General features: G+C 40.9%; 1 protein-coding gene across 5 annotated transcripts in view; it reads right to left on the reverse strand.

The window, feature by feature from the left end:
• Window positions 1-1,369: 1,369 nt before the first annotated feature.
• LOC121399001 (up-regulator of cell proliferation-like) overlaps window positions 1,370-27,261 on the reverse strand; it is a 42,994-nt gene continuing 17,102 nt past the window's right edge. For 3 of the 5 annotated variants that reach the window (XM_041578740.1, XM_041578741.1, XM_041578739.1), the window contains 4 exons: window positions 25,118-25,219; window positions 13,703-13,798; window positions 13,369-13,470; window positions 1,370-6,607 (listed from right to left, as the gene is read on the reverse strand). In XM_041578740.1, the coding sequence (XP_041434674.1) occupies window positions 1,902-6,607; window positions 13,369-13,470; window positions 13,703-13,798; window positions 25,118-25,219 (5,006 nt within the window). In that variant the 3' untranslated portion in view covers window positions 1,370-1,901. Of the gene's footprint in view, window positions 6,608-8,355; window positions 8,600-13,368; window positions 13,471-13,702; window positions 13,799-25,117; window positions 25,220-27,261 lie in introns of those variants that run through there. The other 2 variants (XM_041578742.1, XM_041578743.1) reach the window with 2 other exon arrangements.

Here is a 27,261-nt window from a genome sequence, read left to right on the forward strand (position 1 = left end):
TTGTCTTTTAACCACTAGATGGAACTTCACAATCTGTAACAAAAGTGGTAACACATGCTTGCTTTGTTGTGATTGGGTACAGCCCCTTTATAACATGTGTACAGGGGTGTGCCATTTAGCCTATGAATAAGTGCCCTATCAGGCATGAAACGCGTTAGGTTTTATGTCCTAATAAATTTTCTACTTTGTTTTAAAAATATTTAGCTCTTGATTATTGGAGATCCTCACATTCTTCCTTTTGGATATAGTGTTTTTGAATTTCATAAAGGACCCTCCTATCTTTATGTGTACTGCTCTACTGTGTAGTACAGCTGTCAATTCAAATGGTAATTTTTACCTGTAGCCAAGTCTGTAGCTTGGACTGTGTGTTGGGTCAAAAAAAGTCTACCCTATTGATTTCTGGCTAGAAATCAGTCTCCTCCCAATGGGTCTCAATTGGCCATAATATAGGTCTTAATATCTAGGTGTCATTATAAGGCAGTTGATGGCTGCGGGCCAAATGATTAGACCACGTTGGTCTGGCCCAGAATGTGGGCTATGAAATCTGGCAAACATTCACTCCTTTAGTGACTACACAAACAATATTGCTAATTTATCTCTGCCTCCTCCTAATGTTTTGTTTCTCCTGATCCACTTACTTTTACTAATCTGCAAGAAATACAACATACAGATAATCCTGGCATAGATATTTTATTTGCAACTAAATTTGCAAGTGTGGAATTTTCAGATATTCCAGAATATATTCAACATCACTGACACTAATGCTCCTTGTTCGCGCTATATATATATATATATATATATATATATATATATATATATATATATATATATATATATATATATATATATATATATATATATATATATAGATGAATGCAAATATGGTGCAAGTATTCATGGAATGTGGAGATCTAGTGATAGCTCTTGTTATGATTACACATTTTGGAATGCTCATAAAATTCTGGAAATCTTGGTAAAAGAAATGTATTGCATGTAAAAATATGGGAACTTGTGCCACTTTTTATACATTGCTTGTTGTTAGTAAATGAGTTCTGCTTTAATTGGAAAGTAATGAATACATTTGATTTTTGATACTTCTTATTTTGCAAATGCTTTCCAAAAGATCAGAAAATGTGAATTGTAGCTACATTACATTACATGTAAGAGAGAGAAAAATTCAATTCCAGGACCATAATCATATTTTTTCGTATGTAGTGTTCAGTAAATTCAATTTAATCAACTAAAATATTAGAAATCAAATGTAAGAAATCACAAAGCTCAGAATTTTTAAATTATGCTGCCCCACTAGGCATATATAGTCCTTTATATTGCCAACTTACAGTAAATATTAGTTAGGAGCCAGGCATCATTCTGTTTTTAACTGGAACAATTTATTTTCACAGGTTTAGAAATAATACATTTAAAATGTTAAGTTCAAGAATGTTATATAATGAATAATTATTAGTAACTTTTAAACTGGTATTCATTTTATATAGTTTTAGAATTATTTGCTCTCTTCTTCTGACCCTTTATAGCTTTGAAAATACCCTGGCAGCCAAAAACTATTGCTGTCTGAAGCTGCAGCTTTAGTGTTATTGTTACATATTGTTACATATATTTCTTTTCATCCCTTCTCCAATTCATATTCCAGTCTGACATGCACATCTGCTTGGTTGCTAGATTAATTTGGATCCTAGCAACACAGATAGAACAGAAAGCCAAATAATTAAAAACCATGCAACATTAAAATGCAAATCGATTAATATCGCTCTTAACATCATACTAGAAGTTAATCTAAAGACAACCTCTCAGTTAAAATGATCACCTTTGCTGCACTTTACATAACTTTATTTTACATTTTCTTAAGAGAAAGAAGGAGACAAAACACTATTAGACAAGTTCTAAGGCGGAACATATTTGACAATTTTCATTTCATATACTTCTTTTAAACTCATAAGAGCTTTTTCATCTGTTATCTTATGCCATTCAACAGGCAGATCAGCAGGCAGTGCATCATATTCCTCTGCAAAATCTTTATTATACTTCACAAAAATGTATTTCCAGTAGTCTGAGGCTGTGATGCTGGAGTCAGGCTGAATGGCCCAGTCTGGGTATATTAGACGATAATCTTTATAATAATGGAATTTCTCATTTGTGTCTGAATTTCTAAAGCGAAACTTACTAATAACATCAGTTGAACAAATCTCTGCAACCAGCTTTCTATTCTTCTTATGTTGCAAACGTTTTAACCCTTGAGGGCGATGGACAGATGCAAAGTGCTCCTTATGGTCAGTACCTCCAGCCTCACAGGGGACCTTGCAGAAGGGACACTGCTTCCCACAGCCAAACACTCTCTTAAACAGAACATCCTCTGGTTTCAGTGGGAGTTTGTCAAGTACTGATTCTGTGCTGGAAGATTCCATCTCTGATCTGATCTGTTTCTCTGTTTCTGTGAGAAAAAACTCAATGTCCTTTGAGAACAGCTTGATATCTGCTTGGTTTTGGAAACTGACCAACTGCAACTCTGTCTGGTTGATTACTAATTCACTTTCTAACATCTTACAGAACTTAATCAAAAAGTCAGAGACAGTGGATATATCTTGTAAACTTTCAAGACTGTTCCTGATTTTTTTACAGATATCAGATAGAATGTTTGTTTGCAACTTTTCTAGACCATTTTTATAAGTGTTTACTATGTGCTGATAAATCCACTCTTTCACATACAGCTCATAATGCTCAATATACATGAAAAACTGACAAAATTTTTGACCTTTTAAAAGTTTCTCAAGTACATGTGATTGAAAGAAAGCGCGACAACTAAATTTTTTGGCACTTTCATTAGCCAAAATATCCTCTACAACAGCCTTCCCCAGATGCTCCCTAATCTGATTGGTTATTGCAGGTTTCAGGCAGAGATCACAGAACTGTTTGGCTCTACTTTGTATTTCATCTTTTTCCTGGAATATATTTTTAAATGTTGTTAAATAATGAGGTTTCAGTTTTTCCAGACACAGTACCGGGTTATTTTCCCAAATAAACTCATCATGCATCTTCTGGAATTTCCAAGACACACTTTCCAAGATATGGAGTTTTATATCCAAATCAAACTCATGGGTAATGTGCAGTTTCTTCACATCATCCTCCCTGAGTCTTTCATTGATTATATTGAGCAATTCTTGGCAATAAGTTCCATCATAGTCTCCTCCTGTATTAACCTTCTCTGTTACATTATCTGAACATATTCTTATTAAAGTAGAAGCAAGGTTGGATGTTTTATTATGGAATTCTGTGCTCCAGTATACTTTCACATGTTTTGTATACCATTTGTCTATATGCTGATCTTTAACCTGGAATTCAACTTTTCCAAACCCTATTAAATTGTTTTTGCTAAGTAATTTCTCCATTATAGAGGCCCCTCTGTTGGACAAGTCTCGTTTGAGCTCCAGTAACATTTCCTGACTGACATTGCGTTTTTGTAAAAGATTCCTTGGTAACTCAGCTATTGTACTTTTCCACATCTTCTCAAATGCCATTTCTATTTCATCATCTTCAAGCTGACTTTCCCTTTCTCTGACCTGTTTTATAAGATTGGAAACTTTCTCCTCAATTGTTTTTTGGTAAGTTTTCTGTATATTATTTATCTGATGTTTTTGTTTTTGGATCCTAATAGTATCATCGATCTTTGATGTTACATAACTTTTTAATTCGTTTTGGAGAGAATGTACCCTTCTGGTGAAATCTTCTCTGTATTTTTCAATTAGGTGAACATTTTTTTTTTTACTTTCAAAATATTTTTGTAGCAATTGTAACATCATTTGCTTCTCATTGCAAAGGAAAGTAAACAACTTATCTGTAATATCATTGACAATTATTGGTTGTAGTTCATCTGCTGACTGATTTTTTATACTGTTCTCAGTGCTAATTAGCCAGGTATGAACCTGTTTGCGGAAGTTCCATTCCCACTGGGAGTACTCAATTGATAATTGATTGTAAGCTTCAGCTACCAGGCTGTTCCTAAAACTGAAAATGAAATTTTCATGTTTCACAGAGTTCCACAAACATTTTATCCATTCAATAAATTCAAAGATATTCTGGGGTTGTTGAAGGCTTTCATTTTTCTCGATGAATTCAAACAAATATTTTTTCAGTTCAGACACAATTTCACTGTAGCCAGAGTTTACAGAAGCCATGGGTGGGACTCCATACCAAAGGCCAGGAATGTACCAATTGTCTTCTGTAAAGTTATAATCCATGATTTCACTGAAGTTTGTGATCCCACTCTTGTTTTCCATGTTAGCTGCTATTCTTGTCATCTCATCCAAAAGCTCCAAGAGTTTCTTTCTGTCCCTCATGTTATTATCATCAGCAGAAACATCACTCGCATTATGATGAATAAACTGGCATTTGGGTTTCTTACCTATTTGCTTCATTCTAAGAAATGCATGGACCACAATCTGCAAAATGTCGCTCATTTCTACACTATTTTCAATAGCCATATTGATTATAATAATATCACTGAGCCCAATTACTAGAGTTGCCAGCTCATTGTCATGTTCATAGCTGTCCTCCAGAGAAGCCAATTCTGGAGCCTTCAGACCTTCAGTATCAATTACCAGAATAAACTCACAGCCCAGATTCTCCTTAAGATTATCTTTTACTTTAATCAGAGTCATGAAGGCTCCTCGTGTGCATCTTCCACTGGCCACAGGGAACTGTAAGCCAAACATGGTATTTAGGAGGGTGGATTTCCCTGTGCTCTGCACTCCTAAAACAGAGATTACTCTCATTTTACAGTTCCCTCCTGTCTTGTTATCCAGTTCAGTCAGAAAATCAGTTACCCATCTCAGGGGGATATTGGAGGCATCTCCATCTATCAGCTCCAATGGGAACCCATCTATTAGCAGATCAGCAGCAATTCCTGGGAGATTACAGAATTGTCTCCTTTCTGGTGTGATTTTGCCTTGACTCACCATGGAACATTCAGCCTCATACAACTGCCCCATCTCACGCAGAAAATGTTCTGCTCCCAAAGAACTATCAGATATCTGCTGATCTAACTGTTTTAATTCCTGTTGGTCATCTGCTTTATTGTTACATGTGTCCTTGTATTTAGCCTTTAACATGGAGAGATTATTTCTAGCCATTGAGTCAAGTTCAAATTTAATCCATTTCAGGAAATAATGTTTCTCTGCTAGAGACAAATGTGTGATGGCAGAAATAAACGTACTCATAGGATCAGGTAGATTATCCTGGTTCTGCTCCATGTGTAACTTTTTAAGTTTTTCTGTCAGCTGAGATCGATATTCTTCTGTATTTCTCTCTCCTTGATTTCTCATTCTGCACAATTCCTTCTCTATCTGGGCCACTTGCTTCCACAGATCCCCTTGTAGTTTCATTGTCTCTTTCTTATATTGTACCACATCTTGTATTTCTTTAGTTATTTCTGTGGCCCATTCTTTTGCTTTCTGACATTCCTGGGAATGTTCATCCACTTTGATGCCAAGTTCAGTGGCTGTGTTTGCTAAATCTTCCAGTTTTACTCTCTTATCTGATTCTTTCATAAACTGTTTGATAATGTTTTGTACAAGTTTTACTAGTCCTGCATCATTTGCTTTTTTATCTTTTATCAGTATGTGCGATTTGCAAATATTCAGCAGAAAGAGTAACTTTTTCAAGGATTCTGATGTCTCTTTACTGACACCTTTGCCACTTGGAGTAATGATGAAATAGAACTTGGTGCTGCAATTACTACACTGGGCTAAGAGCTGACACTCTCTCTCATTAATACTCTCAGCAAATACAAACACTGCTGATGAGACCTGGGTTAGGAAGCTGAATTGGGTCCAGTTAGACTCTATGTCTCCACATAAATTAGTAACAGCAACAGGTTCTGGGAAAGTGTCAGAATTCTCTCTTCCAACAGGTAAAAACCAGGAGATTTCCACTAGGCCATCAGAGATTTGTCTTTGAATATTCCCACCTTCCATATTTTCAAGAATAAAGTAGTCATGGTATTGCTGAACTGGGCTGAGCATTTGGTTGAGAATTTTAGATTTAGATAATTTGCTTTCCCCCAGTCTTACAAAGGAAAATAATGGCATTTCTACTTGAACCAGATTTTCCTCTACAAAGCCTTTACTTTCTGCCATAGTGTGGGGTCTCCATCTCTTGACAATGTCTCTCATAGCCCAGAGCATGAAGGTACATTCTGGCCCATCACCAGCAGGGAGCAGCAGTGGGACGGCAAACTGACACATGGACATTTTGGAGAAGATGTTCTGCTGTAAAAACATATCTGAGCAATGCAAGAGAACACACAGAATGTCTAAAGGATTGATGGAATTAGATTCATGATAATTGCTATACAAATACATTTCCTGAAATATATCTGTATCTGCCCATGAATTCCCAGAAATATCCTCAAGTTGAATTGTTCTTGCAGTCCTGTCCAGAGCCATCAGTTTCCTAAGAAGAGCCCAGGGAAGATCTTGTACAGTCTGGGGAGCAACTTTATTTATATTCTCCTGCCCAATGTCCAGGATGTCCCTCAGGGAGAGCTTCGACTCTTTATAGAGTTTTATCATTTTATTCAGGGTGTTTTGGTTTTCTGGTAAAGAAAAAGGAAACAAATATTCACAGGATTCATTCTCTTCTGCTAATTTATGTCTGTATATAGATGTTTAGCTTGGTTATGGGTATAAGTTATAAAAAGACAATTATACTCTTTAATAGTGATGGGCGAATAAATTCACCAGGCACAAATTTGTAGTGAATTTTAGTGTTTCACCACAGGCGAATACAATCTGCTGTGAAAAATCGCCAGCATAAAAAAAAGAAATGTTATTTGGATGCCCATTATCTTTAATGCGTGCATAAAAATTGACGCCAGTGACAAAATTGATGCAGGCGCCAACATTCGCGTTTCGCACAATTTTCCGCCAAATTTTCCTCCGAAAATTTGCACATTTTTTCGGCGAAATGGGACAAATTTGCTCTTTAAATCAATTTGTTTGGAATCTGTTAGATCAGTGTATACAACCATCAATTGTATGGGATTGCAAACTATGTCTATATAAATACATGTTAATAATAGCAAAAATGTATATATCATTATTTCTGGAAGAAGTTACTGACACATTTGTATGATTGGTGGAGCCGTCCTGCAAACAGAGCTATGTGTCCATACATGCAGTAACTGCCTGATGTTTTCTCCTTCCATCTTTCTTTTCTCCTATTAACTTTGCTTCATTTTTCTCTACTTGCTTCCTTTCTCCTTCTTGCTAACCTAACACCCCTAATGATCCTGATTTTTACTAGGTTGTCTAAAACAGCTTAGAGGAAAGTAGGCGTAAGTGTTGAGATGGGGCAGGGCATTTGTAGGTGTGGCTGAGCATTTGGCAGGCATTTCAAGGGTCTGACCTAAATATAGTACTAGTATATCCCTACAGTATCAACTTGACAGGTCCCCACCCCCTGACAGGTGTTACCGCCCCTAATGGGTGGAGTTACTGCTCCTAATAGGTGGAGCTAAATTTAATCTGGTCTTTCTGACCTGATATAGCCACGCCCACTGCGGCAAAGCATTCCCCGCCCACTGTGCAGCCGCCATTTTTGGAAAATTAAGACACCATTTTGTGTAATAACAATAAACCCTAGCTATCCTCTACTGTGAGCATCACCAGGTGGTTATGTTTAATATTACAAGAGCAATATGTGGTCACTGAGTAACTGCGAGGTCCATCATGTGGTTATTGCTATAACTACCGATGATTACCGAAAAAAGACATGTACAGACATGACTTTTGGTATTTTATAGGGTCTCAGGGATGGGCCTAAATGCCTGGGCATGTCTAGACCAGTGTGGAACAAATATGAATTAGAAATAAATAACAGTGCCCCAGCTCCCACCATATGTTCCCTTTTCTAAACCTACACTGTCACTCTCAGTTTCCTAATATTGGCTTTCTCCCCCACCTAGTTACTCCTTGTTGGGACAATAGGCAATCTATACTCAGTAGCTCTCTCTAATTTTCTGCAGGCCAAGGTCTGCTATGTCTGACCCTAGCCTAACAGTGTTGGGAGACTGGGGAGGGACACCTAAAATGGGTAATTTCTAGGATAATCAGGGGAGTTGATAGTTCTGTAAGCCCACATAAGTGTAACTGGGTTTTATCAACATTCTTTTGGGAGGATAGAGGGGCTGTGCCTTATGTTGGTGAGATGTTGCCTAGAATAATGTGGCAGAGAAAGATAACCATGTCCAGTTTCTTGAACAGCAATATGATACCTTTATCCTAATGATACTTGGGGAATATCTATATATTTACGGTTAATGTTATTAAATGACAAAAGTACCTCTGTGTTCCTCCTCAAATAGGCCAATAGCTTCTTCTTTTTGTCTAGTGGCTCCACATGAATCCTGTGCTGCTGCTGCTATAAAGCTGTCCATGTCTTTAGTGGTATCTTATAACAGAATATGAATGTTGTCTACCACATATACAGATATTGATGTAATCTATACTGGTACATTCACTGTCCCAATGATTGGAAACACAGCATGTGCACACACACACAACTAATATACATACTGTGGGGCACATTTACTAAGCTCGAGTGAAAGATTCGAATGAAAAAAACTTCGAATTTCAAAGTATTTTTTGGGTACTTCAACCATCGAACAGGCTACTACGACCTTCGACTTTGTTTCAAGCGATTCAAAGTAAATATCGACCATTCGAAGTACTGTCTCTTTAAAAAAAACTTTGACTACATACTTGGGCAGTTTAAACCTACTAAGGTACAATGTTAGCCTATGGGGACCTTCCCCATCAGTTTTCTAAGCTTTTTTTGATCGAAGTAAAATCCTTTGATCAATCGATTAAAATCCTTCTAATCCAGGGGTCGGCAACCCGCGGCTCCAGAGCCTCATGCGGCTCTTTGTCATGCTTGCTGCGGCTCGGGACAGGCAAGACGCAAGCAATAATCAAGCAGCTCTTGTGGAACCCGTGCAGCAGCATACCCCAGACCAGACAGAGCCTTTGCCAGTGCCCCCCCCAGGACATTTCTCGGAGATGCTGGGGGTGGCAGAGGACACTTACAGGGTGGGTAATTTTGAACTGACAGCTGAGATTTACGGCTCTGAGCTGGAAGAGCAGCTGCGCAAAGGGGACGCATTGGCACTAGCTGGCGGGGTGACAGATGCCTGCACTCTTAGACAAGAGCAGCCATGCTGAGCCAGCTTCGTCCCGAGGAGCTGAGGGTGCTAGTGGGGAGCATTGCACGGTGCATCAGAGAAAAGTAGAGAGACTCGCACTGCTCCTCCACAGCGCTCTGCTGCCCCTCATTCAGCGACACGTAATGAAATCTTCTCGTTCCCCATGTGCCGGCTCTTGCTGCTGCAGCTGGACCCTGTCACCCTCCTGTGTGGGCACACGTTCTGCAAGAGATGCCTGCGTGCCAGCTAGCCACCGCAGTGCTGCCAGTGTGGGGGTGACAAGCTGAAGGGCAAAATGGAACGGCGAGTCTTCTAGGGCCCCGCACTCATTGCTGTTTGAATAGCCATGATCCGGAGAGCCAGGCGCACCGTTTGCTCCCAGGGGAGGACACCCAGTTAGTGAGAGGAGAAGCGGCACATTTGGCTTGTCCCCCAGCTTTGCCTTCCTTCTGCGCTGTGTCCCCTAACACCACGGAGGAGTGCTCACACTGAGGGAAAGGTCGGCTCTGCAGGCGTCCCACTCTCTTTGCTCTTGATCCTGCACCTTGCATGGTGTGACCCGGGACCGAGCTCGCATGCTCTTGTCTATACTCTGAGACCCTACTACTGAATGCAGGAAGCTGCGGAGACCCCGGATCGCGAAATGTGGGGATGGAAGGCGCAAAGTTTCACTCGCAGTCCTCCTCTTCGCCTGCAGCAGCATGAAGCAGAGCCCGACGAGAGCATGCGAGCTCGGCGAGTGAGTCTGCGAGTGAAATGGACTGCGAGTGAAACTTTGCGCCTTCCATCCCACGCAGGCATCTCTTGCAGAACGTGTGCCCAGACAGGAGGGTGATAGGGTCCAGTTGCAGCAATATTGCGGCACATGGGGAACGAGAACATATCGGATATGGGGGTGACTTCAGTAGGCGGTGCTGAATGAGGGGCAGCGGAGCGCTGTGGAGGAGCGGTTCCAGGCTCTCTCCTTTTCTCTGATGTACCGTGCACCCTAAGCTCCTCCGGACGAAGCTGGCTCAGCATGGCTGCTCTTGTGTAAGAGTGCAGGCTTCTGTGACCCCGCCAGCTTTGCTAGTGCCAATGCGTCCCCTTCGCGTTCCTGGGCAGAATGCTAGAGAAGTGGCTGAAGGAGGAGACTAAGGTGAAGGCTGTCTTCTGAGGAATACAGCGCTGCACTGGAGCTCGGTAAGTGTACAACTGCCTTATTACATATTTGCCTATTTTCCAGATGACCTGTTCTATAATTAATATGCAGCAGCAAGATGATCGTGGTTCTTACTGTGAGAAGTCAGAGTCCAGCAGCAGGTGTGAGGGCTATGTGATGCATATTTTAATGACGTCTATATCCCTCGCCTATCTGCTGGCGCTGGAAGCTTCTTGAGTGTGCAGGGACACAAAGGAAACAAACATATTATTAATATAGAGAGAATATTACAGAAAAGGGAAAAGCCTACTTACCTGCAGATACAGCCCTTGTGGCCCAAGCCTGCTCTTACACTGAGCTAGTAAAAGGGAGCAGCCATAGGCCAGGCCAGGGTGATTTTATTGCCAAGGGCCTCTTGACCAGTCACTCACGTGTATTGAGTAATAAACCTCTGTGGGACAGCCATACTGAGTGTCTAAACCGGGTAAGCCATAAATACATCCGAAAAAAGAAAAATCTCAGAAGAAAATAGAGAGTTTAATTCTGCATGGACAGATTCCTTTGCCTTCACTGCCAACGACGCTGGCTTGCCTGTGTGCTTGATATGTGTTGCGAGAAATTAGCAAACAACAAAAAATGTAATGTTGAAAGACATTTTCAAAACAAGCACTCAGCATTTTCTAAAAAGTACCCAACTGAAGATGAGCGAAAGAGAGCAATTTCAGAACTACTACAGAAAGTTGAGCAGAGCAAACATACTTTCAAGAAGTGGATCAACTCTCCAAACTCAACTACAGCTGCGAGTTTTGTGGCAGCTCATGAGATCGTAAGGAGGGGGAAGCCATTCACAGATGGAGAATACATGAAAGAATCGTTCATAAAAATATCAGAGCATCTATTCTCAGAATTCAAAAACAAACAGGAAATTATTCAGAAAATTAAAGAAATGTCTCTCTCTGCAAAGACCATCAAGGACAGGACCATTAAAATGGCAACAAACATCACCAGTAAGCAAATTGATGATATCAATTCAGCTCAAGCATATTCAATTGCCTGTGATGAGTCAAGGGATATAAATGATATTGAGCAGACAGCACTGTTATGCAGATATGTGAACGCTGATGGGCCACAGGAAGAACTGCTTGAACTCATACCACTAAAAGGCCAAACGCGGGGACAGGACATTTGTGAGGCTGTTTTGAGTTGTCTAAAAGCCAAAGGAATAAACACAGCTCGCCTTGTGTCAGTGTCTACTGATGGTGCACCCAGTATGAGAGGAGCACATAAGGGCTTTGTGAATTTACTTCAAAAGTCGCTGGATCGAGAGCTGATGACGTTTCACTGCATCTTGCATCAAGAAGCACTGTGCGCTCAAACATTCCCCCCTGAATGTGTGGAAGTGATGAACCTTGTTATTAAGATAGTGAACAAAATAATTGTAAATGGGTTAAACCACCGACAGTTTTGTTCATTGTTAGATGAAGTAGAAAGCGCATATTCAGATCTCCTGCTGCACAACAGAGTTCGGTGGCTGTCAAGGGGAGACGTGCTGAAACGCTTTGATGCTTGTCTGGAACATGTGAAAACCTTCTTGGAAAGTAAAGGCCTCAGCTATCCCGACCTGGGAGACCTTGATTGGCTGGAAAAGTTTTATTTCATGGTGGATATGACAAGTCACTTAAACACGCTGAATAAAAATCTCCAGGGAAAGGGAAGCACGGCCCTGCAGTTGCTGGTGGATGTTCTGGCGTTTGAGCGCAAGATGACAGTGTTTGCCAGAGATGTACAGAGAGGTACGCTCTCTCACTTCCCCTCCCTGAGAGAGTTCAAAGAAAAGAACAATCACATCATAAATTGTGATTATTTACACTGTGCAATTATGGCAATGCAAGCTGCATTTGGAGAAAGATTCAGCGAGTTCAGAAAGGAAAAAAAAACACTCTGTCCTTCCCTGTCACACCTCTGGACATCGACCCATCCCTGCCGAACATATCCGCATTCACAGGGATAAGTCAGCCCGATCTTGAAATTGAACTGGCTGATATAGCGGATAAAGACTTATGGGTGTCCAAGTTCAAAAACCTGACAGTGGATCTCGAAGAAATCGCCCGTCAGAAGGCCACTTTCGCTAAAGAGCACAAATGGAATGATATTGAAAACGTCCCCAAACCCGACAAGCTTGTTTTTGAAACATGGAGTGCCATTCCCGACACATATATGAACATGAAAAAGTATGCATTTGGAGTCCTGTCCATCTTTGGCTCAACATAATTATGCGAGCAAGTTTTTTCAAACATGAACTTTATAAAATCCAAATATCGCTCCCGCCTCACAGATGACAGCCTAAAGTCCTGTTTGAAGATCAAAGTCACATCTTATAGCCCTGACATAAGGAAGATCAGCATGGAGCTTCAGAAACAGAAGTCACATTAAACAGATGAGAACACTAGCATTTGTCTATTTTCAGTGTTTATTTCAAAGTAGGCCTACAATGCACTTCTGCTTGTTGTATTTTGTTGTTGTAACAGTTCAAAATTAAAAAAAGGTTAAAACTTTTAAAAGTTTATAAGCGGTGTTATGTTTTGCGGCTCCAGACTATTTTTCTTTAGTGGAAGAGGGGGCAAAATGGCTCTTCTGATAGTAAAGGTTGCTGACCCCTGTTCTAATCATTCGATTAAAAGGATTTTATCGTGCGATCGAACAATTATTACTTCAATCGATCGATCGTAGTATTTGAGCAAAATCCTTCAAATTCGATATTCGAAGGATATTACTTCGAGGGTTAATTAACCCTCGATATTTGACCCTTAGTAAATGTGCCCCCTAAAGTCTCCAAAATTTCTTTGTATATGGGTCTTATATGCATAGTATAGTCAAAGAAACTATGACTCACATTGTTGAATTTGCTTTCTATAACAAATTACCAGGCCCAGCTGAAAATCAAATAGTATTAATCATATTGTAACTGTTGAGGGTGGTCTTTATATTTGAGAAATTCTACAGTTAACATTACCTCTCTCTTCTTCCAAAGACTGTTCAGCAGCCTCTTCCTCCTTTCCATCAGCTCCCTCTAAATCCTCTGCTCCTTCAGTGTTATCCCTATCGTTTCTAGTACCTGAAAGCAGATTGTGAAGGTCAGATGGTAACTAACAGATAATTATTAGTACATGAGATTGTGTTACACTCATAGTAACTGTTCTGGCAAATGGAAAATTCCAGTTAATCTGCCTAGGCTCCAAGAAATGTCTCAAAAGTTCCTGTCCTTACAAATGGGTTTTATAGTCATTCTTTTGGGAAGTTTGTTTCAGGGGCAATGGTATCTTTTTTTACTCTACTACTGCCATTACCTTTCTCTTCTTCCTCAGATAGGCCAATACCTTCTTCTATCAGTCCTGTTCCTGAATCCTGTGCTGTTGCTGGACAGTCCATGTCTTTAATGGTGCCTGAAAGCAGAATGTGAATGTCACACATCATCCAACACATAAGCATTGGTACATGTTTTAACAACATTCACTCACTCTCTCAACTCACTCTTGTTATCTATCCTTATCTGCAATCTATCCTTGTGATTGCAACCTCCAACCCAACTTTCTATTGCAATCATGTTTTCACTTGGCCCAAACTGGCATGGTGTCAAATTCCTGACACAAAGAATTGGGCAAAAGTATATAGTATTTATTTTTAGCAGTGGCATAGTGTTTTAGAGCATTTTATAATATCATGAACTACAGGACAGTGAATGACACAGGACATATATATATATATATATATATATATATATATATATATATATATATATATATATATATATATATATATATATATATATATATAATGATTTAGGCCGGTAAAAATCCACACAACATTTGTGCATCCACCTGGCCTAATCATTTTATATAACTGAATATATATCAAAGTATGTGAATTCTTAGCACCACACAAGTGATTATTTCGCGTGCTGTGTAAAATTATTAACTAATTATTTACAGTGATCTGCATTTTTCAGATAGCATTTTTAAGCGACCACTTCACAAGTGTGCAATTTTTTTCTCTCACTACAATGCTGGTAATCAGATGATGATTAATTGTGTATATGAATACCATTTTTTCTTCAAGACTTGTTCATTGCTGGGAAATTGAGCTTAAAGCTCCAACTCCAGTTGCAGGAACAAAGAACATGGAGCAAGATTTATAGAGATCAGCTGGGATTTTTTGCATTTTAAAGCAGATGCTGACTGTGGAGATTTGGGGGAAAGTTTTATTGAGCAATATTGCTTAAACATACAACCCTGATGTTGTTGGACTACAGCTCCCAGCATACCTTAACCTTGATACTATGTTACTTTATTCTGGGATTTGTAATCCAGCAACAACTAATTAAAGTTTGGTTGAGCGGTGTAGTGCAGCAGGGTTTACTACCCAATTAAAGGAATTGTTCAGTGTGAAAATAAAAACTGGGCAAATAGACAGGCTGTGCAAAATAAAAAATGTTTCTAATATAGTTAGTTAGCCAAAAATGTAATGTATAAAGGCTGGAGTGAACAGATGTATAACATGTCAGTCAGAACACTACTCTCTTGGTTTACACTGACTGGTTACCCTGGTTACCAGGCAGTAACCAATCAGAGACTTGAGGGGGGGCCACATGGGTCATTTCTGTTGCTTTTGAATCTGAGCTGAATGCTGAGGATCAATTACAAACTCACTGAACAGAAATGTCCCATGTGGTCCCCCTTCAAGTCGCTGACTAACTCAGAGTTAGAGAACTGAAAAGCAGGAAGTTGGATTCTGACTGTTTTATTAGACATCTGTTCACTCCAGTCTTAATACATTACATTTTTAGCTAACTAACTATTTTAGAAACATTTTTTATTTTGCACAGCCTATCTATTTACCCAGTTTTTATTTTCACACTGAACTATTCCTTTAAAGGACTTTTAGGCAAAACTATTTTCCCCAACCAAAGGTGTGGTCTAATAGAGTTAGCACTCCAGATGGGGGTAACAGTACATTTTTTTTTAAATTAGTCTTGCCAGCGCTAGGACATTTGCACCAGGAGGGAGCTCCCTGTGGCCATGTTGTGCAGAGTGCATGCACATAATGAGCTTTTGACGTCACTCTCATGTACATAATGAGCAAGTCGTGGAGTTTCACTCATTATTCATGTGCCCAAATAATGCCGCTTAATTTGAAAAGAGAAAAAACTACTGTTACCCCCAACTGGAGTGTGGACTCTATTAACGTGGGGGAGGGTTCAGTAAAGGATTCAGTGGAGGACAGGTTAGATGAGATAGTGGGCAAAAGGAAGGGAAAATGGGGGAGGAGATTTGGCTGGGGGCACTTTTAATGATGGGAGGACCACATGTCATATGTTCAATATGGTACCAGTATTAAATGTTTTCCAAATACAACAAGTCTAACTGGTAAAATGGGAGAGGTGGAGGTGCTGGAGGAAAAATATGGTGTGATTGGTGTGGCTGAAACAAGGCTGAATGGCCAGTGTGTTTGGGAGTTTCCTTAAATGAGAAGGATCATGGGGTTTTTGTAGATAACAAGTTGTCTAATTCTGGGCAGTATCATTCTGTGGCTACTAAAGCAAATACAGTTCTTGCATAAAAAGGGCATTAACTCAAGGGATGAAAACATAATTATGTCTCTTTATAGGTCCCTGGTGAGGCCTCATCTGGAGTATGGGGGCAGTTTTGGGCTCCAGTCCTTAAGAGGGATATAAATGAGCTGGAGAGAGTGCAGAGACTAAGTGCAACTAAACTGGTTAGAGGGAGGGAAGAGTTAAATTATGAGGGGAACAGAAGTTAGGCTTCAGGTATTGGCACTGGCCTAGCCACACACCAGCAATGAATCCAACAATAAATGAAAAGCCGATACCTTTTTATGCAATAAACGGGGTGATCCCAAGTTTTATTCCATGGTGCTCTTGACACAGTTCAAACAGATCAAACGTTTCGGGACCACATGGCCCTTCATCACTTATGAAAAAAGGTATCGGCTTTTCATTCATTGTTAAATTATGAGGGAGACTGATATGGTTGGGGTTGTTTTCTCTGGAAAAAAGCCACTTGCGAGGGGACATGATTAGACTTTACAAGTACATTAGAGGACATTATAGACAAATAGCAGGGGACCTTTTTACCCATAAAGAGAATCACGTACCAGAGGCCTCCCCTTCAGACTAGAAGAAAAGAAGTTTCATTTAAAGGAACAGAGTAGGGGGTTCATCACAGTGAGGACAGTGAGGTTGGGGAATGCACTGCCGGGTGATGTTGTGATGCTGATTCAGTTAATGACTATAAGAGGGACTTGGATGATTTCTTGGACAGACATAATATCAAAGGCTATTGTGATACTAAACTCTATAGTTAGTATAGATATGGGTATATAGAATTTACAGATGAAGCCACTTGGATTTGTGAGATAAATGCGTCATGACTCATGGTTAATTGAAGAAACTGCGTTATCTAAAGTCATCTTAACTCATTTAATGCATTTAACCTTCCCATTAGCATACCAAAGCACCATTGTGAACAATGGTGAATGCTTTAATTAGATGGGATGTTGTGACGCAGTTTTCTGTGTTAAATGAGATAAATGGGATATCTGTGTTTAGTTATTCTGTGTCAAACAGACAAACCAAAGTGGCTGCATCTGTATGTGACAGTAGGGAGGGGTGTGTGTATGGGGCTGGGTTTTCATTTGGAGGGGTTGGACTTGATGGACTTTGTCTTTTTTCAACCCGATTTAACTATGTAACCATGTATGACCTTGAGTATGCAGTGCAGTTTTGGGCTGTAGTCCTCAAAGGAACAATTCAGTGTAAAAATAAAAACTGGGTAAATAGATAGGCTGTGAAAAATAAAAATATATCTAATATAGTTAGTTAGCCAAAAATGTAATGTATAAAGGCTGGAGTGACTGGGTGTGTAACATAATATAACAGAACACTACTTCCTGCTTTGCAGCTCTCTAACTCTAAGTTAGTCAGGGACTATAAAGGTGGCCACATTTGAAATAATTGTTCAGTGACAATATAAACAATATAAATAGAAAATATCAAACACATAAGTATAAGTACATATTATACTATTAGATGTTACAGACATTATAAAACATAGAAAAACCATCCTATGTCTGACTTTAAATGCGTTGGCTAGCTTGAGTTCTGTGTATTGCAGTATATGGACAAAGAATCCCATTGTATAAAGGCGGGTGGCATTGTAAATGTATGCACAAATGACAATGTCCCTAATATATAGATATGGCAGAGTTCATGGCCACTGAAAAACAAAGAATATGCACACATACAGCTAATATTGATAGGTCTAAAATGCACAGCTCCATACCGCTCCCCGCGTAGATAGGCAGGTTGCGCCTTGGTATCTTTTGGAAGGGGGGCTATTGAAACTGGTGATTGATCCACTGATTATATTCCTTAACCTTGTAGTGAGCAGGCTAATTTTTAGCACTCAACCACTCATCCACTTTATGCAAGGTTTTATTTCTGTGTTTTACAGACAAGGTCCAATACTGCGCAGCAGAAGGTCACCAAGTGAGCCTGTGTATTTATTATTAGCATGTATTTATATAGCGCCAACATATTGCGTAGCACTTTAAAGTAAATGTGATTATACAACTACATCACATGAGTTACATATATAGAATATATGGAGTAACAAACATCACAATCAATACAGGTACAAAAAGGTGAGGAAGGCCCTATGCATAGGCATACAGTCTAAAGGGAAGGGAGTAATACACAAGGTGTGGGAGTGGGCAAGATCAAATTAAGTGGGTGAGAAATGTGGTATTGTATGTGGTGTTGTGTTTGGTAGTTAAGCAGAGTGAGGGTAGGCTTCTCAAAAGAAGTGAGTTTTCAGAGATTTTTTGAAAGCAGAAAGGTTGGGAGAAAGTCGGACAGACCGTGGAAGAGCGTTCCAGAGGAGGGGTGCAGCCCTTGCAAAGTCTTGAATGTGAGCATGTGAGGAGGTAATGAGAGAAGAGTTGAGTAGCAGGTCAGTAGAGGACCGTAGTAAGCGAGTGGGTGAGTATATAGAGATGAGTTCAGAAATGTAGGGTGGGGCAGAGTTATGAAGTGCTTTGAAAGTCAGTGTAATTAATTTGAATTTGATTCTGAAAGGTAACGGAAGCCAGTGCAGGGATTGACAGAATGGCGAGGCAGAGGAGGAGCGGTTGCTGAGGTGTATGAGCCTCGCAGCAGTGTTCATTATGGACTGGAGAGGTGACAGTCTATGGAGGGGGAGGCCAATTAAAAGAGAGTTACAGTAGTCTAGACGCGATATGATGAGCGAGTGTATAAGAATTTTGCCAGCGTCTTGGGTGATAAATGATCGTATTTTGGATATGTTCCTTAGGTGGAAGTGACATGATTTAATAAGTGACTGGATATGAGGAGTGAATAACAGGGCAGAATCTAGGATAACCCCAAGGCACCGGGCCTGGGGAGAGGGGGTGATAGTGGAATTGTTAACTATGATGGAAACTTCGGGGATGCTACTGGTGTTAGTTAGAGGAAAGAGAACCATTTCAGTTTTAGAGAGGTTTCATTTAAGGTAGCGTTGCGACATCCAGGTAGAGATAGCGGACAGGCAGGAGGAGACGCGAGTTAGGAGTTCTGGGTTGAGATCAGGAGATGAGAGATAGATCTGAGTATCGTCAGCATAGAGGTGGTAGTGGAAACCATACGAATTTATTAATTTGCCAAGGGAGGAAGTATAGAGGGAGAATAGTAATGGTCCCAGGACAGAGCCTTGAGGAACTCCAACAGAAAGAGGTAGGGGAGAAGATGATACTCCATTGTAAGAGACACTGAAGGAACGATTGGTGATGTAGGAAGAGAACCAGGACAGGGCTGCGTCACGAAGGCCAAGCGACTGGAGGGACTGGAGGAGGAGAGGGTGATCTACAGTGTCAAATGCGGCTGAGAGGTCAAGCAGTATTAGTAGTGAGAAATGATTGTTGGCTTTAGCGGTTAAAAGGTCGTTAGTCGAGTCAGGGCAGTTTCTATGGAGTGTTGTGGCTTAAAATCAGATTGTAGGGGGTCCAGCAGGTTATTGTCAGAGAGGAATGAGGTTAGTTGGTTGTAGACTAGGCGCTCAAGTAGTTTAGAGATGAAAGGTAGCAGAGAGATAGGTCGGAGGTTGTCAAGATTGGAGGGATCAAGAGAGGGTTTTTTCAGAATAGGGGTGACAAGAGCATGTTTTAGTTGAGAAGGAAACAGTCCAGTTGAGAGCAAAAGTTTAAATAGGTGAGTTAAGGCTTTGATTAGACAAGGATTGGTATTGCGGAGAAGTTTTGAGGGAATTGGATCAAGCAGGCAGGTGGTAAGGTGAGAAGAGGCCAGAAGCTTTGAGACTTCCTCATCAGTGACAGGGGTGAAGGAGCACAGGAGAGACTGGGGAGTGTGGAGGGAGGGTGGTGGAAGTCTAGGGGGGTTGAGTAGTGTAATGTCCCTTCTGATAGTGTCAATTTTGTTTTTGAAGTGCTTGGCAATATCTTGAGCAGTAGGGATGTAGCGAACGGCGGAAAAAATGTTCGTGAACATATTCGCGAACTTGCGTCCAAAAATGCGAACGGTTCGCGAATGTCGCAAACCCCATAGACTTCAATGGGAAGGCGAATTTTAAAAGCTAGAAAAGACATTTCTGGCCAGAAAAATGATTTTAAAGTTGTTTAAAGGGTGCAACGACCTGGACAGTGGCATGCTAGAGGGGGATCAAGGGCAAAAATGTATCTGAAAAATACATTGTTGACACAGCGCTGCGTTTGGTGCTGTAAAGGGCAGAAATCACACTACGTCACTCAGGTGATGTTTCTGGACACGGAATGTGAAAAAGCTCACACAGCTAGGTGGCACTTGGTTAAAGACTGGGCAAACAATGCCTGCAAGGGCAACGTATACAGTAGTGGATACGGAATATATTATTGCTGCTGTAAAAACATCACTCAGGTGATGTTTACGGACACGGAATTATTATTGTTATTTAGACAGAATGTGAAAAAGCTCACACAGCTAGGTGGCACTTGCATACCTCCCAACTGTCCCTCTTTTGACCACTCAACCCCCTGTCCCTCTTTTGTACTGGAAAGTCCCTCTTTTCTCTGCACTGAACAGCCAGAAAAAAAACAGTTTCTAACTTAATTGGCTTTTGGCAGAGAGCTCAGAACAGCTAACAGGTGCAAATAAGATAACAATTTTGACTCTGGTTGGTGCTGGTAGTGGTGAACTACTAGGAGGAGCAGCACACCAGTCCCACTCCCCAACACAGCTAGACTAATAGCACTGGGCTCTTACAGTAGCAAAGTAAAAAAAACAAAAAAGAAAATAAAAGCAGTCCTTACAAGGACTATTGGGTTATTACAGCAGTCAGCAGATGAGATCAGAAGCAGTGCCCACAGCAGCTACATACAGAGCACTGCAGTAGAAGGTAGATTACTAGTCAGCAAAGCTAACTAACCTAAACTCACTGTCCCTCAAATCCCTGCAGAGTTCTGTCCCTACAATACAGAGCAGTATCAAGTAGATTACTAGCCAGCAAAGTTACTATCAACTGTCCCTCAAATCACTAACAGCTCTCTCCCTACACTAGCTCTTCCAAGCACACACAGGCAGAATGAAAAAACGCTGCAGGGCTTCAGTTTATATATGGAAGGGGAGTGGTCCAGGGGGTGTGGGGGTGGTCCAGGAGGGAGAGCTTCCTGATTGGCTGCCATGTATCTGCTGGTCTGGGGTGAGAGGTCAAAAATAAGCGCCAGCTAAGGCGAACCCAAATTGGCGAACGTCGCGCGACGTTCGCGAACATTCGGCGGACGCGAACAGCCGATGTTCGCGCGAATTAGTTCGCGGGCGAACAGTCCGCGACATCCCTATTGAGCAGAGACAGATGTGCATGGAGGGGGTGGAGAAGGGGAAAGGAGAGTGTTAAAGGTGGAGAAAAGTTGTGCTGGTTTTTTAGAAAGGGAGTTAATGATTGAAGTAAAGTATGTTTGTTTGGCTTGGAAAAGGCTGGTGTTAAAGGAGCACAGGGCAGATTTGTAGCTCCAAAAGTCTGATTCTGAACGGGATTTGCGCCAGCGACGCTCAAGTGCACGTGAGTGTCTTTGGAGCGCTTTTGTAGGAGCAGTATGCCAAGGTTGAAGTGGTTTGGGTCTAGAACGTTTAGTTTTTATAGGAGCAGCTCATTTAGGGCAGTGGTGAGAGTACTATAGTAGACAGAGGTAGCCACATTAGGACATGAGATGGCTGAGATATTAGAGTGAAGAGAGTCAAAGGAAGAAGAGTGTGACACGTCTACAGCTTGCAAGTCATGGTAAGTACGTGTTTGGGGAATAGCAGGGGGTGAGGAGGGAGTTAGTGAGAGTTGAAATGTGAGCATATTGTGATCAGAGAGGGAAAATGGGGAGTTAGTAAAATTGGTGGTTGAACAGAGTCTGGTAAATAGGAGATCCGGAGCATTACCATTGGAGTGAGAGGGGGAGTCTGAGAAGAAAGATAAGCCTAGGGAGGAGGTTAGCGAAAGAAGTTTAGAGACAGAAGAGTTGTTAATGTTGTTAACGGGTATATTAAAGTCACCTAATATGATGGATGGGATGTTAGATGAAAGAAAGTAAGGAAGCCAGGCAGCAAAGTTGTCCAGAAATTGTGCAGTTGGTCCTGGTGGTGGATATATAAGAGCAATGCAGAGTGAAACAGGAGAAAAGAGCCTAATGCAGTGAGTCTCAAATGAGGAGAATGATAAAGAGGGAACAGGTGGAAGAACTTTAAAAGTACAGTGGAGAGAGAGAAGCAAACCTACCCACCTCCAGGTCTGTTACCAGGTCTGGAAGTATGAGTAAGGTGTAGGCCCCCATAGGACAGGGCAGCAGGTGAGGCAGTGTCAGTAGGAGAGAGACAGGTGTCAGTAAGTGCGAGTAGGTTAAAGGAATTTGCAATGAAATGGTCGTGTATAGCGGTGAGTTTGTTGCAAACAGATCTGGCATTCCAGAGAGCACAGGAAAGATTAACTGGGTTTTTGGGTATAGGAGTAAGAGTTCTGTACTGTTTGAAATTGCTCCGGAGAGAAGGAGCTCATGGCCGTGATATAACTGGGATGGGGTAAGGGCCAGGGTTTGGGTAAAAGTCCCCAGCTGCCAGCAATAGAAAGGAAAGAAAGACTAAGTGAGAGTGGGATTTATAAGTCCTTGGTTTGTATGAAAAAGAGGAGTTTTGTGGAATAGCTAAACAGAGTACTTTATAAACTTCATGTGTGGAGAGGGAAGGAGAGGAGAGTAGAGAGGCTGAGATTTGTATAGAACTGGGATTTGATGGAGGAGGTAGTGAAAAATGTTTTATGAAGCACGAGAGTGAGAGGAGGAGAAATGCAGGATAAAGTGTGTTTGGAGTAAGAAGTAACAAACTAGCAGGTACAAGCAAATCTGTTTTCTTCTTATCCCAGATGGTTCACTGTTGATTGCAGGGGAATCCGGTTCCTTTTGCCTTGTCAATGCCTTGTCCAACTGCCTTGTTTAACTGTCATTTCTAAGCACTTGTGAAATATTAGCACTCGTGCCATGCCCCAGACACGAGTGCCATCCCCAATACAGGGTCTGAATTTATATGTAGCTGATTGGGAAAACCAGAGCCTAATTAATCAATTAATCAATTAAATAGCTAGCAAAGGGCAGAGTTTTACAGACACCAGAACCAGGATTGGGGCTATAAAAATATCTCTTGTTCACGGAGGAGTGGGACACAGATGTGTGCTTGAGATATTATCAAAGAACAAAAGTAGAATAGGCCTGACAGACAAAAGTTATTGGGGTTAACAAATACAAGTAGGGATATAGCAGAATTACCAGAATTAACAGTTGCAGTATATGGATATGGCAGTGTATGGATATAGCAGAATTACCAGAATAATGTAGTGATGCTTTTGTTACTGTTAAATGGTCCGCATGAGGTTTTTAATTGGGAATAATAATAATAAAAGTTCAATTTTAAATAACTACGCTAAGTCAGAGTTCAATGTCTCTATAAGTATTTGGCTGTCTGAACTGGGTTGCTAAGAGTGAAAGACACAGTGTTTTTCAGAATTTACAGTGTGCTGTGCTGTGAAAATTACCATATACAGTATGATAAACACTGGCGCGCTTGGTATATGAGAGTTCTCTAGAGTGGTATAGGCTTTTTGTATGTTAGCGGTCAGTTTTAGGCCTATAGAATTTAGGCCAGTGCATAAATGATTTATTTAAATCTGCATCTTATGATTGGGAAAACTGCGTGTTTCTCTGATAAATAGCACTGTTGTGCTAAGGACAAAGTGGATTGAGATGCTTGGTGACCAACAGGGTGTGAGATCTAAATTGTTCATGATGTATACAAGTGAGGGACTGTTTAGATTGGAAAACTACAAGGTGTGTATTTAGAGTTCAGCCCCCCATATTTGTTGGTGCAATTGCCCTATTATAGAACATCTAAAAACTCAAGGAGGGGGTTTATAGATTCTAAAAAAAAAATCAAACTTGCAGAAGCAGAATTGTAGTTATACATGTTAAGTATGTCGTGGTAAATGTACTCCCTAACTGCCATCTTTCCCCTCTACAGTCTGTATTAAACACTGCTGCCAGAATTCTCCTCCTCTCATCCAAAAGGGTACAGGCCCCTCCCCTGCTGAAGTCCTTATCATGGCTTCCTATAAAACAAAGAATAACTTATAAACTCCTCCTCATAACCTTCCCTTCATTCCTCTGCACCTCACTACATCTCATCTCTTGTCTCTCTATATGTTCCTGCCCGAAACCTCCGCTCCTCTCAGAGCAACTGCTTGGTTGTACCCCCACTACTACTGCTGTTTCCCGTATCAAACCCTTCTCTCTTGTGACTCCTTATATTTGGAATGTCATTCCTGAATCTCTCAGGAGAGAATCCTCCTTCAGTGTTTTTAAAATGAAACTCAAAGACTACCTCTACAGCACCTTAATACCCCTCTGAATTGTGTCTGTATGTTACCCTCCCATTTAGACTGTAAGTACTATGGGGCAGGGTCCTCCAGCCTTTTGTCTCATTGACACTGAGCACTTAATCTGTTTTGTAATTATATTTTATGTTCATGTGAATTGTATTTCTAATAATGTGTAGGGAATTAGTGCAAATCCATTGCTCTTATCCCTGTAAAGGCAGAAGCACAGAGCCTGTGTGTGTGTGCTATAAGCTGTTACCTAGCAACCAGCTGTTCAGTGATCTCAGTGCAGCAGGAAGTGACAGGAAGTGCAATAACTTTCCATCAGCCTCATCTTTCTGTCCAGCATCCCCTCCTGAATCCTCTCCCACTGGGTTGTCCATGTCTTTAGCATTGTCTGACACCAGAATGTGGATGTCAAAATATTGATACATGGTATAGTGTCACACTCTCAGTAAAATACCAGCCATGGGGAAGGGGGCATAAATTACAAATTTTTCGGCAAGGTAAATATGTAATCCCTAGTTATTCTGCCACCAGCCTGCCTCTGATCTGCACCTGATCCCCTCTCACCACTCCTCTTCTATTCCCCAAGCCCTGCTTTCTTGTGAGATCTCACCCGCTTCATCCATTTATGGCCCCCTCTCAGCCCTGCCCCTTTTGTCATCAGTTAAAACTGACAAGAAAAAGTGGCAACCCTAAATGCAAATAAGCAGATCCAGTTTACTGAAAAGCAATACAATCCCATAATCCTAATGTTTATGGGGTGTCGGTATATTTCAGCATCATTACCTTTCTCTTTTTCAACAGACAAACCAGCAGCTTTTGCTTCCTGTACAACAACAACCCCCGAATCCTCTGCTGCTGGTGGGCTCTCCATGCCTTTATAGGTACCTAAAAGCAAAATGTAAATATTAGATGACAAGCAACACGCATGCACTGGTAAATGGTACAGTGGTACACGCTTGGTATCTGTACTGGTCATTAGAAGAACAGCATTTGCACTTATGCAGCTAATATGGATAGGTCTGAACAAACCCACTTTCTTTTATTATTTTTATGTGTATTCAATTGAAAAGATAAAGATGGTGTGCCTAATGTTGGTGAGGTGCTAGGGTATCTGCTATGGGCTCGGTAGCTACAGCTGGAGAACTTGCAGCTGCGAGAAATGACAGGGAGGAGGGCTGGCTGGGTGCCCCACCCCCTGCTAGTGATGTTGAGGCGGGGGGTGGGGGATGTAGCATTCCGGACTCATCCACTAAGGGAAATCAGGGAGGAATGAGAACAGACTGTTGCTTCCACCCCATGTCCATCATTTACTCTATCTTGTCTCACATCTTGTGCAGTTACCGGTTTTATGTACGTGAGCAACGTGACATCGCTCATTAATTCAGCCAATTTGCCTCCTGGTATCTCTGTGCTGAGTGGTGCAACTGAGCCCAAAGCCACAGTGGTGCAGGAGGAGCCAGAATGTAATTGCAATGTACAGTAATTAATTAAATAAGACACACTTTGCTTTTCCTGTTGTACATTAAACCGACTTCCAGTAGTTACATAGTTAGTTACATAGTTAAATTGGGTTGAAAAAAGACAAAGTCCATCAAGTTCAACCCCTCCAAATGAAAACCCATCATCCATACACACACCCCTCCCTACTTTTAATTAAAATTCTATATACCCATACCTATACTAACTATAGAGTTTAGTATCACAATAGCCTTGGATATTATGTCTGTCCAAAAAATCATCCAAGCCATTCTTAAAGGCATTAACTGAATCAGCCATCACAACATCACCCGGCAGTGCATTCCATAACCTCCCTGTCCTGACTGTGAAGAACCCTCTACGTTGCTTCAAATGAAAGTTTTTTTCTTCTAGTCTAAAGGGGAGGCCTCTGGTACGTGATCCACTTTATTTGTAAAAAGGTCCCCTGCTATTTGTCTATAATGTCCTCTAATGTACTTGTAAAGTGTAATCATGTCCCCTCGCAAGCGCCTTTTTTCCAGAGAAAACAACCCCAACCTTGACAGTCTACCCTCATAATTTAAGTCTTCCGTCCCTCTAACCAATTTAGTTGCACGTCTCTGCACTCTCTCCAGCTCATTTATATCCCTCTTAAGGACTGGAGTCCAAAACTGAACTGCATACTCCAGATGAGGCCTCACCAAGGACCTATAAAGAGGCATAATTATGTTTTCATCCCTTGAGTTAATGCCCTTTTTTATGCAAGACAGAACTTTATTTGCTTTAGTAGCCACAGAATGACACTGCCCAGAGTTAGACAACTTGTTATCTACAAAGACCCCTAGATCCTTTTCATTTAAGGAAACTCCCAACACACTGCCATTTAGTGTATAACTTGCATTTATATTATTTTTGCCAAAGTGCATAACCTTGCATTTATAAACGTTGAACCTCATTTTCCAGTTTGCTGCCCAGTTTTCCAGTTTAGACAGATCACTTTGCAAAGTGGCAGCATCCTGCATGGAACCTATAGTTCTGCACAATTTAGTATCATCTGCAAAAATAGAAACAGTACTTTCAATGCCCACCTCCAGGTCATTAATAAACAAGTTGAAAAGCAAGGGACCTAGTACAGAGCCCTGCGGTACTCCACTAACAACACTGGTCCAATTAGAAAATGTTCCATTTACCACCACTCTTTGTAGTCTATCTTTTAGCCAGTTCTCTATCCAGGTACAAATACTATGTTCCAGGCCAACATTCCTTAATTTAACCAGTAACCTTTTGTGTGGCACTGTATCAAATGCTTTAGCAAAGTCTAAGTAAATCACATCCACTGCCATCCCAGAATCTAGGTCTCTACTTACATTCTCGTAAAAAGAAATTAAGTTAGTCTGGCAAGATCTATTACGCATAAAACCATGCTGGCACAAACTCATAGTATTATGATTTGCTATGAAGTCCAGTATCTT

The sequence above is a fragment of the Xenopus laevis genome, chromosome 9_10S (assembly GCF_017654675.1).
Source record: "Xenopus laevis strain J_2021 chromosome 9_10S, Xenopus_laevis_v10.1, whole genome shotgun sequence".
Lineage (NCBI taxonomy): Eukaryota > Metazoa > Chordata > Amphibia > Anura > Pipidae > Xenopus > Xenopus laevis.